The sequence below is a fragment of the Lonchura striata genome, chromosome 1 (genome assembly GCF_050655825.1).
Source record: "Lonchura striata isolate lonStrDom1 chromosome 1, ASM5065582v1, whole genome shotgun sequence".
Classification (NCBI taxonomy): domain Eukaryota; kingdom Metazoa; phylum Chordata; class Aves; order Passeriformes; family Estrildidae; genus Lonchura; species Lonchura striata.
The window spans coordinates 57,612,691-57,632,388 of NC_140703.1; the positions used below are offsets into that span (position 1 = coordinate 57,612,691).

Here is a 19,698-nt window from a genome sequence, read left to right on the forward strand (position 1 = left end):
GTGTAAGAGATGGTGAAGGACTGAATGACAGAAAAGAAATTCTTCTGTTTTAGGAAATACTCTAGAGATATAAATGTTGAGTATTAGCCTTTTCTTAATGATCCCTTACACTGAGATTTGGAAATAGATTTTCCCCTACATAAGTCTCCAGTTTGCATCATTATTCTAACTACTCTTAATTTAAAATAAAGATAAATGCAATGTATTGATTGTAGTAATGAGAATTCAATTGCCTTGTAAACCATATGCAATTTGCTAGTTTACAGCATAATGAAATCTCTATTTATGTATTTTCCCATAAACCACAGTGTCTTGCAGGTCTTTCAGTGATGGAAAACAACGGATTGCATTAAACAAATGCAGACAGTAGGTACACCTGTTCTTTTGGCCTTGGCGGCACAGTTAACAGCTCCTCCACACAGACTGTGCCCATCATAGAACAGAAACCTGGGCGCAGGAAGATTATGGTTTTGGACAGGGACTGTGTTTCTTCTGTGTCATTCTGCCTTAACCCAATACCACCAAGTTGGTATAAAAGTAATATGAGAAGCATTAATAATATATAACATATATATGTATGTGTATATTTACGTATGTATGTCTATTTATGTATGTTTTGCTCTATACAGCTACCAGAGAAGAGGTTCTAATGGAGGTAGGGACAAGTCACTATTGTGACTGCAGTGGAAACCAGAGGAAATGTCCTAAAACTGAGGCAGGGGAGATTCAGATTAGATATTAGAAAATTATTTTCACTGTTCAGATGGGCAGGCATTGGAATAGGCTGCTTGGGGAGGTGATGGAGTTACCATCCCTGGGTGTGTTTTACGAGATGGTTTGGATTTTTGGACTGGATGATCATAAAGGTCTCTTCCAAATCTCATGATTCTACGATTCTATATTATAATGCATATTTACATATAAAAGTCAGTGCTCTGCTTATCTAAAAAGCTCATATAGAAATAGATAGAAACAAACTCTCCCTTCCTCTGCGCGCGCGTGTGCGCCTCGGAGGCGGCGCCCCTCAGCCCCGCGGGGCCGCCCCGCTCCGCGCGGGGCCGGCGCGCTCCGGCCGGGCGGGGCGGGGCGGGGCCCGGCGCGAGCCGCTGACTCACCGGCGACGGGCACCGGTCCCGCCAACCGGGAGGGGCCGCTGCGGCCGCGCCGGCGCGGATTGGCCGCGGGTTGGGCGCGGCGGGCGGGCGGGGGCGGCGCCGGCGGTGGCGGGACGGTTCGGACCGCGGGACGTTGCCGCGCTCCGCCGCCGCGGCCGTTGGGAGCGCGCGGCCCCGCGCGGCGCGGGCGTGGCGGGATTAGCGCTGCTCCTCGCTAAATCCTGCGCCGCGGCTTTAGCGCTGCGCCCCGCTCCTCCCCCCGAGCGCCCTGCCTGCCCGAGCCCAGCTAAGCCGCGCTAATCGCCGGCGCCCAGCTCGGCCGGGGCCGCTGGGCCCGATCGTGGGCAGCGCTCCCCCCTGCCCATCGCCCTTCGTCGCCCGCGCGCGGCCATGGAGCCGCCGCGGCCGCGCTACTGCGCCCCGTCCTCGCCGCCGGGTCGCGGCGGGCGGGAGAACAAGGGGCTCCGTCGGAAGGGCCCGCCGGGAACCGGCAGCGCCGGGGGCCCCGAGGAGGCGGCGGACAGCAGGAAGCCTAAATTCGTAAGTACGAGCCGGTCCCGCGGCGGGGGTGCCCGAGGACCGGGGCCTCGCTGGCCCGTGCCGAGGGGGCCCGGCCGTGCGGTGACACCCCCGCTTGCCCCTCGCCGGCCCCGGCCTGGGCCCCGAGATCGGGACACTGAGTGGCAATGCTGGGCGCCGGCCAGCGCAGCCGGGCTTCGAAGGCTCATCCCGCCTGGTCCAGCTCGCCTCTTGCTTGTCCGTGAAAGGATACAGCAAGTTTGCAGGTCCCTCCCGAGGGCTTCATCACAAAGGTTCATTGCCTTTACTTGCTGCGCGACAGCTGTGGGTGCAAGGGGAATAGAACAGACTTCCACCACTTAAACAGTATTACTTCTAATAGGACTGCAGTGTTTGTTTTGTTGGTTTTTTTTTTGTTCTTGTTTGTTTGGGTTTTTTTAAACTTTAGTTATATAACTCTACAGTGTAAAAATGGTCTTTGAATTTAAAAGACATAATAAGTTCTCTTCCGTAGGCCTTCTTTTATGCTGCACATCAAGAATTTGGCAAAGTCAAGATGGCTTATAACTGTTCACGAGATAATGTGTCTGCAAGATGAGCTCTAACCAAAGTGTACCCAGAAATAACCAGTTTTTGTTTGGACATGATGAAAATTCCAAGCATTAGAGTTGGGACCAATATATATTCTACAGGCCTTGAATCTACAGAATCAGTTGGGTTGGAAAAGACCTCTGGAATCATTGAGTCCAATCTATGACTGAACACCACCATGTCAACTAGACCATGGCACCAAGTGCCATGTTGAGTCTTTCTTTAAACACTTCTGAGGATAGTGACACCGTTACCTCCCTGGGCAGCCCATTCCAATGTCTAATCACCCTTTCTGTGAAGAAATTCCTCACTGTGTCCAGCCTAAATATCCCATGGTGTAGTTTGTGTCTTCTTATCTTGTCATTGGTTGCCTGGGAGAAGGGGCTGAACCCATCTGGATACAACCTCCTTTCAGGGAGTATCTGCCACATGCAGAGGAAAAGCACCCCATGCTCATATTTAGGTGATGCATGTTGATCTTTTTTCAGCTGTCCCTGGGCCCACCTTCTCTAAGATGTATCTATTACATAATTACAAAAGAGATACCATAACACTTATATTAGACTCTTGATTCTAAGGTGTATTTATCTAACACTCAGTATTTGAGTGTCTGGCACTTGTGCACAGGTTCAAAAAAGTTAGCCAATAAACGGTATCAAACAGGCTGGCCAGACCTGTTCTGGAAGGTCATAACTTGCTCTTGGAATATTCCTGTTTGCTGCAATCTTTTTGTATTGTGGCTGCAGAGACTGCTGTTTGAGCCATGTCTCTGTGCATTTTCCTGCATTTTAGAAGAGGCATATATGAAACTGACCAAGAGCTATTTGCTTGCCTTCATAAGTGGCTGTGTATCCACTGGGGACACGTGCGTTTTGGTCATGCAGGTGACATGGCAGGACACATGTAAGGCCCCTCACTTGATGAGGCTTTCAAAAGGGCTCATGGTTGTTCCTGTATTCTGAGTTAGATGTACAGGAGAAATAGCGACAAGATCTTCTCAAGAGATCAAACCAACAAAAAAGACTACTGGCAACCTCAGAAAATCAAAGATCTTTGGCAAAAGGTTTAGTGCAACATTCAATCAACATAAAATACATCTCAAAGCATTAACTTAGCCCATTTGACTTGGCAAACTTCAAAGCTGTTTGATTTTAAAGAAGAAAAAGGAGAGGAAGACAAAAAAGACATAAAAAAGAACACCTATAGCTACCAGCTGCTGGGTTCCATCAGTGTTCAGCTGATAGAAATTCCAAGAGGAGGTAGGGTCAAGACGTATGCTTGCCTCGTGTTCAGCTTTAAATACCCCTTGGCCTTCTGGGGCCCTCCCCCCAGGTGGGACTTCTGTTTGTTTGGCCACTCAGGAGCTGGGTTAGGGGCTCCAGAGGCCAGGTGTGCAGCATTGCCTCCACTGTGCCAGGGATTGGCAGTCAGTGTGGGCTGGGATACAGGCCCCAGGAGTGGGGTGTGTGTGCAGAGCAGGGCATCACCTCACCATGGCAAGGCCCAACCAGCCCCTTGCCCCACACACATGTACCCCAACTCAGTTGTATAGGGTATATAATCCTCTTGTAGGTAGGTGTGGATTTTGATATTTTTTTTTTTTATTTTGTCTCTTCCTATTTCCCTGCCCAGTTTCTCTTTAAGCAGGGGTATATCAGAATGTTCTTAATTCATGAGAATGTTTTGTCAAACTGCAATTTTCAAAAGCATTTCACCCTAACGATAGTCGTATTTTTCATCTTTAAATAATGTCTTAAAGCAAAGATTTTATCCTTGGATGTTGATAGGGACTGAAGAATTATGGCTTGAACATGGATTGTATTCTAGGTATGCCATTAACTCACTGGCTGACCTCATTGCTCTCTGCAACTGGAAGGAGGCTGTAAGGAGGTGGAGGTCAGTGTCCTCTCCCAAGTAACAGAACAAGAGGAATGGGCCTCAAGTTGCACCAGGGTAGGTTTAGATTGGGTATTAAGTGAACTTTCTTCACTGAAAAGGTGGTCAAGCTCTGCAAGAGGCTGCCCAGAGAAGTGGTTGAGTCACCATCTTGTAAGGTGCTGAAAAGATGTGTAGATGTGGCACTTAAAGACATGGTTTAGTGATGGACTTGGCAGTATTTGGTTTATGGTTGGGACTTGATGATCTTAGAGGTATTTTCCAACTTGACTTCTTTGCATCTCACTCTTTCTGTAATACATCTTCAATGTAATTTTAATAGTTAAATTAGTTTTGTGTCAGAATGTGTAAAGCCTGGCTCTTATGCTTTTGGGCTCTCTGTAATCCAGTCTTAGATTTACTTTATGCCCTTTTCTCTATTTCAGGTACTTAGAGTGCCATAGCTCATTTACCTCAGTTATATTTCTATCTGTGTACATTTGTCAAATTAAAGTAGCTGTTAGATTTATTGACCTCAAGTAATACAGATTATGTGAGTGTAATATTTCTCAGTGTTCAAGGCTTGAAAATAAGTTCCAGGTCGGACCCTTCCAGTCAATGCAGCATATTGATCTGTCATAGTAGATATGCTAATCTGAAAAATAATTTGATTCCCTGACAAACCTTGAGGTGAAATTGGATTGCTCATTGACAAAGGTGACATCATTAACATACACCTCCTCCTTTTTCTCCCTTCTAAAGAAAATTCCTTTTTTAACTGAGGAAAATTCTGTTTTTAAAAACCCACTGCATATGAGGTGTGGAGCGGGGAGAAGGAGGCATTGGAATCAGCCACTATAACTGTTTAGCCCTGCCAAATGAGGCCTTCAAGGACTCTTTTTGAATAAACTAGCTTTTCAGAAGAAGTGAATGAGTTTTAAGCCTCAGTTGTCTCAGTTCTTTTGCAGAATCATTTTAAATACTTTTTTTGAAGGAGTGATGTTTCATTTTGAAGCACATACCAGCATGACTTTGTTCAACAGGCCCAAGTTTTTAGAAGAGTGGGACTTTTAAAAGGGTAAAAGAATTTCTGTGGTACTGTGGTACTTCAGCTTATTGACTGTTATCTGTATATACACTGACTTAGCAAGAAACTTCTGAAATCTGAAAGGGCAGGGTGGGGTAAAAAGAAATTTTTTGCCACTTCCTCTCCTTGATTCCCCCCCTCACTTTAGAAATGTTTGGAAATCATTGCAGTGAGTGCTATATTATGTGACTTTCAACTGCACTTTACAGATACTCCGTATTGCAGACACTGGTCTTCAAAAGATCAACTTCAATTTCTAGATCAAATAAGAGGTGTTTCTATTAATTTCAGTTTACCATTGACCTGACTTCAGTGACTTTCAGGGTATGTTCTTGATTAAGTTCTCTATGAAATTTATGAGTCAAGAAGGGTTTGTTTACACCAATCTGTTAAAAATAGACAAATTAACAGTTGCATTTAACAGTGTCTATAAATCAAAGAAAGATGTAGTTAAGAAGAAAAACACTTCCATTTCTCTGGCATAGAGTAGAAAGGTAAGACCAATCTGTGTCAATATCTTTAATTACAAAGTGACTGAATTATTGCTGCAGTTATGCTGCAGTGTAAGACCTTGAATCTAAATTAGTCTTTTAAAGAAATGATTGCTGAACAGATGTTACTTAAAACACTTTATTGCGGCTTTGTAAAATTGTAAATTCTTCATGCTGTTATTTTTGTTGGCATGAATTAACACTGTGGGTTATGATACTAAATTTTAGTGTTGTGTTCTAGCACTTTGTTATATGATCTTACCTGTAAGCACCAATTTTGAGTTTAACTCATCAATGCCTAAAGAATATCACTGTGTAGAACCCGTCATGTTAAGGTGGTTTTGCTCCTGATTGCTTTTCAGTCTGCTTTTCAAGCAGCAGAGACAGAGTGTGCGATAAAGCCATTATCTAAATGCTGAAGTAGTATATTGGAAATTAAAAGCAAGAAATGGTGTAGAGTTTGTAAATTGGATTTTCAGACTGAGCAAAATTACTGAGGGAATATTGTTACAAAGGAGATCCTAAAGTGATAGCATTTTCTGTAATCATCCAATTAACTTTTCTCTGAGTCTACAGGTTTCCTTCAGTCCTTGATTTGGTCTTCTACTTGTGTTTCTGCTGGAGAAAATCCTTTGGGGGAAAAAACAGCTAGTGTTGATTCTGGTTTTGATGATAATATTAATGGCAATGCATTCTTGCTCACTTTTGAATTTATGAAGGTGCAGAGTGGATGATGTAATTATATGAACATCCCTAGTTTTCGTTTGTCTTGTTTCAGTGTTTAGGCGTTAGTTAGCTGGTTCTTCTAAAAGTCATCTTGCTTAAGCCCTCCTTTTTTCCATTTTTTTTCCTCATAGCCACATGCAGACTGGAAGCTCTTTGTAATTTATTAAAGAGACTATACATGTGCATGGTGATTTGGAGGGGGTGTTATATGTGGGTTTGTTTCTTTTTTTTTTGTCTGTAAAAAAGGCAAAATGAATATCCCAAAAGATTGGGACTGTGGGTTTTTAATTTTTTTTTTTTTTTGTAAATTGAAGTACTCCAAGGCGGTGGAGGACATTCATGTTGAAATTGTTGTTTAATTGCCTGACATCTTGTTATGTTGCATGCCTAAAACCCCTCTAATATTGGCAGGGGTGTATGGCACTATGCTTTTCTGTCTTCTACTTCCATTTATGATCAAAAAATCATATTTTGTTGGTCTTTCTGTCATACTAACAGTGCCCATCTCTGCCAGGCATGATCTGAGTTCAAGTACTAAACAATCTATGTTTAAACTATTTGCTTTCATTCAGAGAAAGTTAGATGAGCAACATAATGAGCATTGTGCATTGAGCAACAGATGAGCATTGTGCTTATGCCATGGTGAAAAGACCACTTGTGGAGAATGTAGATGCTGCCTGTTTTGTTGGAGTGCCAAAATTCTTAGATGATACAGACTACACTCAATATTGTACTAGGCTAGTCTTCATTGGTTCCAGGCCACACTGACCTGTAGTGCTGGTGAAAAAGATGCTGAAGACATGGGATCAGAGTCCTATGTGAGATGTCATTACCCTGAATTCTAATCCTGTTTACCTGAATTGCTTGTACCACACCTAGAGAGAATTTTGTCCATAAATGTGCATATGTAAAGATAGGGAAATAGATCTAAAGACACACAAGATCAGACTAGTACTGTTGATCCAATTAAGTGGGATTTGCCATTGCTTTGCTTTGCTTCACTGTCTCTACCTGGACTTGACTGAGTAATTATATAGGCAATCCCTTAAGTTATTACATTCTGTCTAGCAGATGAACTTCAAGTATGTACTGCTGTTTGGATGTGTCATCTTGCATATTGATACATGGGCAACAAGATAATGTTGCCCCATCACCCTCCCTGCTTCACCCTCTCCTCCCTTCCTTTCTTTTGATGCTGAGGCAACGAGATAATGCTTGAGCTATGCAAAAAGCTGTAGCTATGTGGAAAGAAGTAGTTACTTTGTAACAGGGTATGTGAATTAAGCACTTTTTAGAAATCAGCAAATTTAGCAGAACAAGCTCACTGCAAAAAGCTAACCAGTGGCTGTTTCATCAGACAAGCTTATAGAGCATGCACAGAGACAGGTGAAAAGTTCATACCTGAGGAAGACTTCTCAGCCTTCATCCAAAACCACCATCAGCAAGCTGATGACCACCTTGTGCAGAAATCTCACATGTGCTACAAGGGCTTTTGTAATCATGTAATTAGAAAATATGTTACAATGTAAAGGTTAGGAAAGTATAATGTGCACATCAAGTAGAAAAAGTATAAAAGCTTGTACTGTGCAAAGAATGGAAGAATGAGTCTGGGGTGGAGCTATCCCCCTCATTCCTGGCATTGAGTAAAATATACCTGCTCTATAGGCCTTATGCTTTGGAGTACTGTTTTCTTGCCTAGTTTTCAGGTATCAGTATGACAATAGGATTCTTTACTGTGAATGTATGAAGCCAAATAGTATTTGGCTTCCTTTAGCTGAGTGGTGTGAAAGTTCCATCACACGTGTCTTCATCATTTGTGATCTTTTCAAGAGACACAGTACTCCTGTCTTGGGAGCAGTCATCTTGTTGCTGTGCTTGTGTTGTGAAACTCAGCCCTTGCATCCTCTTGTACCTTTCAGCTTCTGTTTAAGACTCTCACTATCCTTGGAGTTTTGCCAGCTCGTCAAGAACACTGTACCACATGCTGCACATGTATGTATATCTTCTGTCTTATGACACTGGTTATTCAGCAGTATGCCTGAGGGATGTGTCAGATTGCTTGCTTTCTTCAAAAAATATACACCTATGTATTTCTTTCTCATTTGACTTAGCTTTAAGTGAACTGCTCCTACTCAATTGCAAAACAAAATTACCTCTTCCTCCATGTCCTAGACTAAAAACTAAGGTACACTGAGGAGTGCAGTTTTAAAATTTAGTTTATGAAAGTGTTTTTATAGCTGAAAACTAAGCAACGGTATTTCTTCTGCTTTTCTAACTGTAGGTACTACTGATAAATCTTTCCTGAACTGTCCTAATTGACTCTAATCTCTTTGTGCTTTTGTATATCTCTGACTAGAAAACATGTCATAATACTTAAAATACTGATAATTTGGTTTTTTTTTGCATATCTACTTTCTACATGATAGACTAAAGGAATACTTGTACATAGCTCCTATGCTTTCAAATCAAGAATTCTGTTACTGTGGAGTAGTTCATGGAAGGCTCAGAATAGCACAGGAATATTTCCATCCATTGTGAAGCAGTATTCTGTAAAACTACTTAATGTTTTTAGCAGTGACTGAATATTATAGGAATATTACTTAAGTCATATTTATTCACTTGTGGGCCTGTGTTTAAGGCAACCTGTTCACTTGAGCAGAATGTATCTTTTGTGAACTGATATATCTGAGCCTGGAAATAGAAATATGTCCCTGTGGTACTAAAGCACTCTAGTCTCTATCTGGCATTTACCTGACTCCTAATCTAGTTAGTTTTCCCCTTACTAGAAATTTGTTTCGTTTGGCCTGTCAAGAATAAAAATACGTTCTTGTTCTTGAGTCACAGCAGTCCTCTATCTGCAATGCCATTAAAAGATTCAGTGTGGTAAGTTTCTTTATTGTGGTTGTTGTTGTTAAGACCACAGGTAATGTTCCACATCTCTGTCCTTGAATGCTGTAGAAGATCAGTGAAGCTGTCAACTGATTTTATTTTTGTCCTTCAGAAGAGAAGGACTTGGTGAGGGAGAGGAGAAAAAGAGAACCCCAGTTCTATTTTAACTAACTCCTCTGACTGAGAAGCATTATAACATAAAGTTTACTAAGTAAGTGTTTAGAGATGTCTTACAGCAAGTCATTCAGCCTTTCGAGTGCTGAAAGGACTGAACATTAGGTTGTAGTTTGCATGGAATTTCTTCTCTTTATAAAGTCTCTATATCACCAGTGTTGATATTTGGTTCTGGTTAGGTAGATTCTTACTTAAGAACCTGCTTTTAGCATTTGCCTTCAAACTAGACTCCACAACTTTTTATGAAAGGAATGCTGATATTTTTTAGACTTCCATACTCTAGGTATCCAGTACGATGAAGACTTTGAAAGAAGGCTCATATCTGTATGTTGAGTTTGTTATACCATTATGGTATCCTTAATTGGTTGTGTGGTAGTCTTTTTTCACTAATTAGTCAGATGACTTGGGTCAGTGAGGTGTTCTGATATAGAAAATGAGAAACTTTTCACTTGTTATTATAGTAAATTGCACTGCTGAATTTCATGACTATAAAAATACTAGCTTGAACTATCTCATTAACTTCTGTTTTTTTCAAAGAACATAACCTGAATATGAACTTGCCTGGTTACCTGCATGATGATGGTATCTTGTATGAAGCAATTACAAAACATCCAACATATGTTCTTAGGTGGAAATGAACCTGATGTTCTTGCTTTCCTGCATTTTTTTAGTGGAGTGTGCATGCGTTTGACATGAATCTTGAATTTCTACTCAAAGCATAGAATGCATGTTGTTTCCATTCTGAGCAGATTATGTAATCTCCCGCCATGTTAGGGGAGCTCCGTGATGGTATTGGTGCATTGCTAAAGGCTTAATGATTTAAGTCATCTGTATGAAAAAGGAATACATTTTCTCTAGCTAGTTGCAGTGTCAGACCATATGTTAGTGTGTTCTCTTGCAGTTTTGCTCTCTTAAGGACAGAAGTATTATACCAAACCTTTCTGCGGGATTTGTAATTCTCTTGTTTTCCCCCCGCCATTCCCCCTCCCCCCTCCCCCCCGCGGTCCTTTGTCCAGACCCTGCGTTCCCTTGTCACTCCCCCTCGTTCCCTTGTCACTCCCCCTCGCCACCGGTCCGGTCCCTGCCCCCCTGCCTCTCCCATCGCTGTCCCCGGCGTTTCCCTGTCCCTGTCCCCTGCCTCCCGTCCCATTGGCCGCGGCTCAGGTTCCCCCCCGCCCCCGGCACAGAGCCGGTCTCGCACGGCAACACCTTTCTAAATGCAAAGTCATGAGCTTTTATAAATGACACCAGTTAAGACTTTTACTGTCTTTGTAGATATTTAGCAGAATGGGAAAAGCAAGTAATAAACCCCAGTTCTACAGCAGTTTGTGGGGCAAAAGTCTGATCGACCCCTGTGGCAGGAGAACACCAGTGAGAAGATTGGGATTACAGATCTTCAGTCTTCTGGCCAGATTGGCATAGTTTTCATTTTCATTTATTACAAATCCTCACTTATTAGAACATGGAATGGAATTGTCATAAAGGTTCAGTAGTAACCTACCTCCTTTTTTAACAATTTTTTTGATAGAGTGTAGTGTGTCACTGAATACTCTCTTTCCTTGCACCTCATTTTCTTCTATTTTTAACTTCATAATCATTCATCAGACACTTCTTCCTCAGTTTCTTGACATTATTCAGACTAGAGCAATTGTGTGATAGTGTTTGACTTAACACAATTGTTCTTTAATTCTGAGGGATGAGCCAGAGAAGATGTCAGAATTAATTGTCACAATCATAGAACCATTGAAGTTGGAAGCCTCTGAGATCATCATCATTAACCTAGCACCACCACTTTCACTGCCAAACCCAAGTGTTACATCTCTGCATGCCATTAAATGCTTTCAGGGATGTTGATTCTACACTTCCCTGGGTAGCGTGCTCCAATGCCTGGCTACCTTTTCAGTGAGTAAATTTTTCCTAATATCCAAGCTAACCTCCAGTGGTGCAATTTGAAGCCATTTCCTCTTTTTCTATTGTTAACTGGGAGAAGAGACTGATCCTCACCTTGCTATAATCTCCTTTCAGGCTGTAGAGAGTGATAGCCAATTATTGTTGACTTGGTGAAGAGTTTCCAAATCTGGTTAATTAGGATATAGCTGTTGACAGTTGCTGCAGCTGTTGCCAAGCTGTGTACACTAGGGGAGTCTAAGAGAAGGGTAAGAGTCTATCTCACTAAGTATGTGACTTCACATTCTTGACATTTTCCTGCCAAGTCTGTTCTCAATCTCTTCATAAAAATGAAACATGGGATCCCTGTAACACTGACTCATCAGTTGCCAAAGTGCTGTGCTGCTCTTTGGTTTTGTGGAAGAGCTGTACATCCTAGCACTTGCTGTGTTTGTGGAGAGCAAGTGCAGCAAGTGTTGGTTCAGAAACTGCTGTTTTGAGTGATCTAGATCAGATTTTTTTGGATGCTACTATTATTAAATGCTTAGTTCAGTTTCTGCTCACAGGTTCATGTTCTGCTTGCTGCAGAGGCATTATTTGAACTGTTCAACAATGTGAGTAGTTTGAGTGTTGCAGCTTGATGGATAATTTTTAACTTTTGAGGAGCTCTGTGTTCTTCTATTGAGTTTGAAATCTCTGGACTATTTGTTGTTGGTGTCCCTATAGCCATCTTGAGAAGACATATGTGCAGTATCTGAATTTTGAGCGGGTCATATATTTAGCTCTAAAGCATAATTTAGTTATGAAATATAATAAAACACAACTTGTTTCAAGCTGTGCTTAGTTCATAGTCTTTTGATGTTCCATTGGAGGATCAAATGGAAGATTTTTTAAATCTGTATAATTTGCTGTGCGTTATAAACCAGCAAGGTACAACTTGCCAAGAACTTGGTTTATTTCAAGTGTCAGGATTCAACACTGTTTAACTTGAATGTGATTTTGAATACAAAAACTATAACTGAGCCTTTTTTTTTTTTACTGAACAATTTTGACTTCTGCTTTCCCGTTTGATTTACAGCACTTAAATATCAAGACACTGACAGATGATGTGGTAAGACAACTTAAGTTTTGCTTTGGCTGGGTTAAGCAAATAACCTTACTGCTAATGCAATAGAAATAACCTTACTAATACAAGAAACTATCTTTGAGGATAATTTATTTAATTGGCAAAGTCTCACTGAACTGGTAATTATCTGTAACATGATCAGTATGAGTAGCAAAAATGTATGGATGGCTTTGAAATATGCTCTAATCACAGCTAAATGAGCCTGACACAGGTAATTGTGCCAATCTACATGCAGTATAGTTAAGATATCTGTGATTGCATGTTTAATATTAAAGTTACTTAGGCTGCATGGCTAGCTTAAAATAACATGTTTAACAAAGTAACATTTAACATTTGCTTGTGAAATTCATTAATGCTTGTTCAAACCACTTTAAGTATATTCAGTGTCATGCTTAATACAGTGTTTCTTGAATTTGATCAGAGATGAGGTTCTGTATCTAACCACAAACCAAATTTTTTTTTGCTCTTGAAGTTACCTGTTTCACTGCCTATACTATTCTTTTGTGGGTAATAATATTTTTTCTTAAAATACATAATTTTATAAAGTCTTTGGATTTGCCTAGGAGGTAATGTGTTGTCATCAACTATAGATCAGCTGTTACGATTTCAGTGCTATACAGAATTCTTACTGAAGTACTTCAGTGTGTAGCTGGGAGCTGAAGTGCAGAGAGATTTATGTCTATCAGTACTAGTTTGACTTAAATAATATGTTTCTATTAAATGGAAATTTCATTAAATGGAAATTGTTACAAAGAAATTTGAGTATGACTGGCTGCTAATACAAGTTTGACTGGCTGATAATACAAGTTTGATTGTATAAACTTGTATATCTTGGAGAGCTAGGGAAATGCTATCATCTTTCTGAAAGCAAAAATATTTTTTGGTAACTAGAAAACAAGTTTTGATAGTGTCATGTAAGGATTGTAGTTGGGATACATGAGATTTTGCTGTTTGTTTTTGTGAGGTGCCCTTCCTGTTAAAGAGGTTAGCTTGCTGCCTTTTTCCACTTGTATTTTACAAAGCTTATTGGACTTGTCATGCTTGTAATTGTAGCCCCAAAAAGTCGGCAGGTTTATTGTGGATTTTGGGATAAGGACAAAAAGCCTGTAAATATTTGAAAGTGGATTATGCTTTTTTGTACCATTATTCTCTGGTACATCCCATCCAGGCCCATAGACTTGTGGGTGTTTAACTTGCATAGCAGATCACTAGCTATTTCCTCCTGGATTATGGGGGCTTCACTTTGCTTCCCATCTCTAACTTTCACCTCTGAGATTTGGGTTTCCTGAGCACAACTTGTTTGCTATTAAAGACTGAGGTAAAGAAGGCATTAAATATCTCGGCCTTTTTGTCATCCTTGGACACTACACTATATTCTGCAACCAGCAAAGGATAGAGACTCTCCATAGCTGTACTTTGTTGGCAATGTATTAATTTTAACTTTTGTTGTCTGTAACAACAGTGACCAGGTTTCTTTTCAGCTTTGACTATTCTACTTTTTCTCCTTACATAACCTTACAACGCCCCAAGTTGTCTGACCCTCCATCCAGAAGTGATTTTTCATTTTCCTGGTTTCCTGGTTTCCTTTTTTCCCCTTGTTGTTTCCTTTTTTCCCCTTGTTGTTTCCTTTTTTCCCTTGTTGTTTCCTTTTTTCCCTTGTTGTTTCCTTTTTTCCCCTTGTTGTTTCCTTTTTTCCCCTTGTTGTTTCCTTTTTCCCCCTTGTTGTTTCCTTTTTCCCCCTTGTGTTTCCTTTTTCCCCCTTGTGTTTCCTTTTTCCCCCTTGTGTTTCCTTTTTCCCCCTTGTGTTTCCTTTTTCCCCCTTGTGTTTCCTTTTCCTTTTTATTTTTTTTCCTTTTCCTTTTTATTTTTTTTTTCCTTTTCCTTTTCATATCTGAGCCCTGAGATTCAGCCTAAAGTTCTCTGTTTAGCCAGGCTGGTCTTTTTCTCCACTGGATTTTCTTATAGCATATGGGGACAGCCTGCTTCTGTATCTTTAAAATTTTCCTTATTAAAGTATGTTCAGCCTTCCTGGACTTCTTTACCCTTCAGAATTAATTCCCAGGGGACTTTGTCAGTCCATGTTCTAAAAACGCCAAAGTCTGTGTGCCAGAAGCCCAAAGTGGTAGTTCTGCTGGTGCCCATCCTTACTTTATTCAGAATTGAAAACTTTAACCATTGTGTGCTTCCACTGCCCAAAATGGCCACCGTGCACACCATATCACCCACTAGTCCTTCTCTGCCTACAAACAACAGATGTACTGGGACAGCTCCCTTGGTAGGTTGGGAGGGGATTCACCTGACACCCCAAGCAGGGACCTACCTGTCTCTTATGTCCCCTCCTGCCTGTTGGGGTGATCTTCCACTTTGTGAGATGCAGTTTGCTGGCCTGCCTGACTCAGTGTTGGCAGAGGGGGGAGAGTAAGACTCAGAAAGGTTAACTAAACCTGCATATTTAACAGAATTTTATTAAAAGATATCTTATGGAGACAAAAAAGAAAAGCATACTAAAATTCATTAGAACATCAAATTATACTGATTTCATAGCAACTACTTTAAAGATTAGAAAGGCTGTATAATTTTCAGTATATAGAGAAATAAGATTCAGAGTAAAATATTGTCTACACATTTAGGATGTGATTGTGCACAGGTCTAAATTCTATACATTTTAGACTGGTAAAATAATATCTGAGATTGAGTTTATTAGGAATAAGAAGTAATTTTATCAAAGGGATTCTTCTGTGTATCTTGGTTTATGCAAGTCTTGCTCTTCCTAAAAGCTCTACTGCTAGCAGTGGAATTTCTCATATACTAAGAATCTTGTAGAGCAATTTGACTGTCAAAGAAAGAATATATTTTTTTAATCTTCTGGAGCTTCAAGGAGGAAAAATATGTTAAGAGGTCTTTGACTCAGAGTCATTGGAAGTAACTTCTTTGATCTTTTGAGAAGTATTTCTGCTGGTTGCTTTAAGTTCTGAAGATACTGAAATTAATTGTTGCAACCCAGTTCATAGTGTTGGTTCACTATCCAGTAAGAATAATAATTATTTCAAGTGAAGACACAGGATTTGTTCTACTTTGCTTTCTCCTTTTGTTCTTTCCTATGTTGTTAATGTTCCCCTAAGCCTTTGTCATCCGTCAGCATCAGGGTTTTACAGCAGACTTTCATGACTGAGCTGTTAGCTTCTGTGACTAAAATGACTGGCAAAATGTCTGGGAGACTGAGTTATTCTGTAGGGCTTGAGCAGATTTTTTAGATGTGAAAATGTGTTTACTGAGTATATAAATAGCAGGCAGTCAAAAACGTGAACTTGAAAATAAAGGGTGGAAGTACTTTTTGTCCTACATATCTATAAGGCAGAGTGAGAACACCCGGAAAAAGACCAAAAACTATAAGCAATACTCTTGGCTTTATGCTTTCACTCAAGAAAGGAATATTTTATACCTGTATATATTTCATATCAGAACTCTGCTAAGACTGTGCTTAGTGATCACCATCAGTATCTTGATGGCCCGTATATATATATATATATATATATATATTTATTTATTTATTTATTTTTTATATATATGTGAATGTGTGTGTCTCTTCATGAGACTGGGAGTGAAAGAAGGAAGGTTGTTCAGTAGTTCTAGTAATGTATTTTAGGTTAAACCATAATAATTCTGCAATGCTGTGTTTTCATGATGAGGTATCAGATGTTGTGTCCTGGGGAAGACAACCTATGGGGAAGATACCTTTGTCAGGGACCGAAGACGGGTCTAAGGCCTGACATATTTGGTCTGTGATTGTGCACGTCAGCAAGATAATGTAGAAGAAGAACTTATTGTTAGTTGGTAGGACTAACCTTCAGAAATGAAACTGTATCAGTGGAATTAGTTCTTTGAAAGGGGAATAATAAAGCTGTTGTTGGCAAGGAGGTGTGATCATGGGCTGTTGAGACTTATTTTCATGCACTGGCCCCATGTGAGATGATGTTGAAACTGGCCACTCCTGAGGGGGAGATACAAGAGTAGAGGAGAGAGGATGACATGATGCACACTGTTTTCATCAGGGGGATGCCCTGAAGGTGTGCTGACCTCCTGCCTTTTCCAGTCAGGAGCTGTGCACTATCTCCTTCTCCTGCTCAGCAGCTTCTCCAACATCCAGGGGTTGGTATGTATTTATTGCTAACACGACTAATAAAATTGGCTTGCTGTGTTATTCTGACTCTGTCTTGAGTTTTTTGTGTACAGGCATCCTTCTGAACCCGTAACAATACCTTCCTGCATCTTTCTTCCTTCCCCCTTTCATTCCTTCTCCAGACTGATTACAGTAGCCTTTGAGAATTTTAAAGATTTTGAATAACATTTGAATAGCCTTGAAACCTACCTGATCCTTTTTCTTGGAGCCAGCATGTTATTGCATATGGTTCAGGTCTTGCTTAAGATCAGACTTTTAATTAAGAACATCACCTGGACATATGCCCAAAAGCTGGATAGTTTGGAGTGGAGGAGTGTGTGGCACTGTATGGGCCGGTGTCTAGGGCAGTGGTCTGTGTTTGCACTTTACCCCTAGCAAGAGCATAATCCAGAAAAACTAGTAAAAGTTTTGGCCTTGGAAAAGGTGTGCTGTCACCCTAGTAACCCAGGAGGACCCAAACCACTGCAATGTGTTGGGGCCTGGCCCCAACTGAGCCATGCCCAGCACTGCCCAGTGCCCTCAGGAGGGAAAGGAGGTCTCCGAATCTGACCCTGAGACACCAACCCCTGCAGCTGCTCCAGCCACCGTGACAGACACTGGGGTTGGTTCAAGCCTGATGACAAACAGTGCCACTGAAGCAGAGAAAAAAACGTGCTGGTGTCACTTGCCCCTGTACACAAGCAGAAGAAATGTATATGAAAGTAACCCTTCAAAAAAGATTTAGCAAAAGCAGTCAAGGAGAACAAGGAGGTTGGAGAGAGTGGAGCAGATGAAGGAGCAGAGCCATCACACGGGCCAATTTTAGTGCTGTTACTAAGGCCATCCCTTACAGTGATAATGTTTTTTTTTACATGCCTGTGCTGGATTTAATTTTTGAGGAATTTCATAATATAGGAATAGGTGATTTCATGTGTTAACTAAGGGACAGATGAGGGTGGCAGTGAAGTAACACCTTTCATTCCTGCATGCATAGCAGCTCTCTTAATAGGTGATATTTTGATAAGCTGTAGTGCCAAAAAATATTCTAGCAGTAACTAATCCATTGATTCCTGCATTATCGTGTGTAAGTTCGATATAAGCTCTTTTGTTATGGAGGATGGTATAAGAAGTCATCACTAAGATCAAAATCAGAGCACAAAAAGATTTACTTTCTAGGGACCTGATTAGAAAGTGTGATGAGCCAGAAAGTTTGTATTGTGGATCTCTGTGTAACTTTTTGATTTTTCAGGGCCATGGTGTAGGCATAAAATTACTTTCTTATTTCATGGGCTCTCAGTGGAATAATAGTCAATCTGTGAAATAAGCCAATAAAACCTTTCCATTCTTCCTTGATGGTTGCTTAATTTTGGCTCATACAGATATTTTTCTTATTGTCCTGGAGCACTGTTCCTGTATGCATCTATATGTATCCGTTGATAAAATAAATACAAAAAATTAGAAAAGATGCAAGGTCAAACCTGCTTTAAACTCTAGTGAAACTGTATCAAAGCTAAGCTTAGCTATAGCCTGTTGGTTAGCCTGATTTAAAATGTTTTGGTGTAACATGGAAGATTATTGAACTTTTTTTTTTTGCCATTTCCTCCTCTATGCACTTGGATCGCCAGCAGCATCAGTGGTAGATTTCATTACACCCAAGCAATGAAATTTCTTTTCTTTCTGTATAGTGCTTTCTGTGGACCATGAAATTATTTGCCTGTATGGAATACTGAGAAGTATTAACTTTTCTGAAGCACTATCAATGTATAATTCAAAAGGGAAGCGTATGTAGAATATCCACACTCTACTACTGTGCAAATCTTGTGAATTCCCTTTTATTAATGTATGTGAATCTTGTTTTTAGACTGCATTGTTTTAAATTATTTAAAGTAATTTAAAGTTTGACACATCTTTAAATGTCTTTATAATTCTATTATCTCAATTTGTCTTAAATGTTCTGTCTGATCAAATATATTCCAAGATGTGCTTTCCTCCTCTAGGATGAGTGGTATAGGATTTGGTGAATATGGGGAATATTAATGTTACAGCGTAATGTATAATGATGCAAAACATTTACTATACATTCAAGAGAAACTTAAAACTAAAACATAAACTAAAAATGGGAACAAGTGAAATATCTCTTTTCAAGGAGGAATAGGCTCTTCTCCCTGAATAAGGGCTGCCTGTTTCTAGCAGACCTATGGGACTGCATGTGATATTTCATGGTAGTTCTGCCTGACCAGTACTTCTGTTGTGGCTGCTGTGTGTAGCAGAAGGAAGAGGAGACACTTGGGGAGTACAGACTGTAAAGAAGGGACTGAGATTTTTCAGGAGATACTGGAAAAGGAATTTAGGGCACAGGTGTTGTAAACCAAATTTGTTTTCACTGATTCATGGGTTGAAATCCATTATTTCAGCCAAAGTGTCTTCCCTCTACACCTGTTTCAAGTCTGTATGTGAACTATCTGCAAATACAATGGCTTGTGTCTTAGGTTATGCACTTTATAGTGAAGATGTGGGGGCATGGAGAAGCTACTGGCTAACTCATTTTTAGGAGCGGGCATGTTGCCTTTCATCAGTATTCTGTGAAAGATGTTGCTTGAAAAGACGAGTCTCATATAATAGGATTTTTTTACAATTCCAATCTAATCACTTCAGTATGAAGTCTGGCTTCATCCCCCCATGCTTTCCATAGACTTCTGATTTTAAAAGCAGGAAGGGAATTTGCTTTCTAGTCAAGATGCAAGACAGTTTCTGCTAGTGATGACTACTACTTCACTTGAAGTGATGTTGCCCTCCCTTTTGCTTTTGTTGCATTCTTTGTCTTCCTGGGTTTTACCTATGTAATTATTCCTGTAGAGCATGCTCTTCCTAATTGCCTGTTGGTTTGATGTGACACAGAAAAGCCCCATCATCCATGCTGAGCTCTTTTGTGTTTATGCTATATTAATTTTCTGCTTTTGCATGTTCTGCAACTATCTGTGAGTAGCTTATAATGTTAACAAAAAACTTTATTTTCAATTTTGAACTGGAAGAATTAGAGTCTTTATATTTTTTTCTGT

General features: G+C 40.4%; 1 protein-coding gene across 7 annotated transcripts in view; it reads left to right on the forward strand.

The window, feature by feature from the left end:
- The first annotated feature begins 1,205 nt into the window (after positions 1 to 1,205).
- DIAPH3 (diaphanous related formin 3) overlaps positions 1,206 to 19,698 on the forward strand; it is a 208,424-nt gene continuing 189,931 nt past the window's right edge. For 2 of the 7 annotated variants that reach the window (XM_031504802.3, XM_077781371.2), the window contains exons 1-2: positions 1,207 to 1,655; positions 12,433 to 12,465. In XM_031504802.3, coding sequence (XP_031360662.2) covers positions 1,506 to 1,655; positions 12,433 to 12,465 — 183 coding nt within the window. In that variant the 5' untranslated portion in view covers positions 1,207 to 1,505. The other 5 variants (XM_085576832.1, XM_085576815.1, XM_085576823.1 and 2 more) reach the window with 5 other exon arrangements.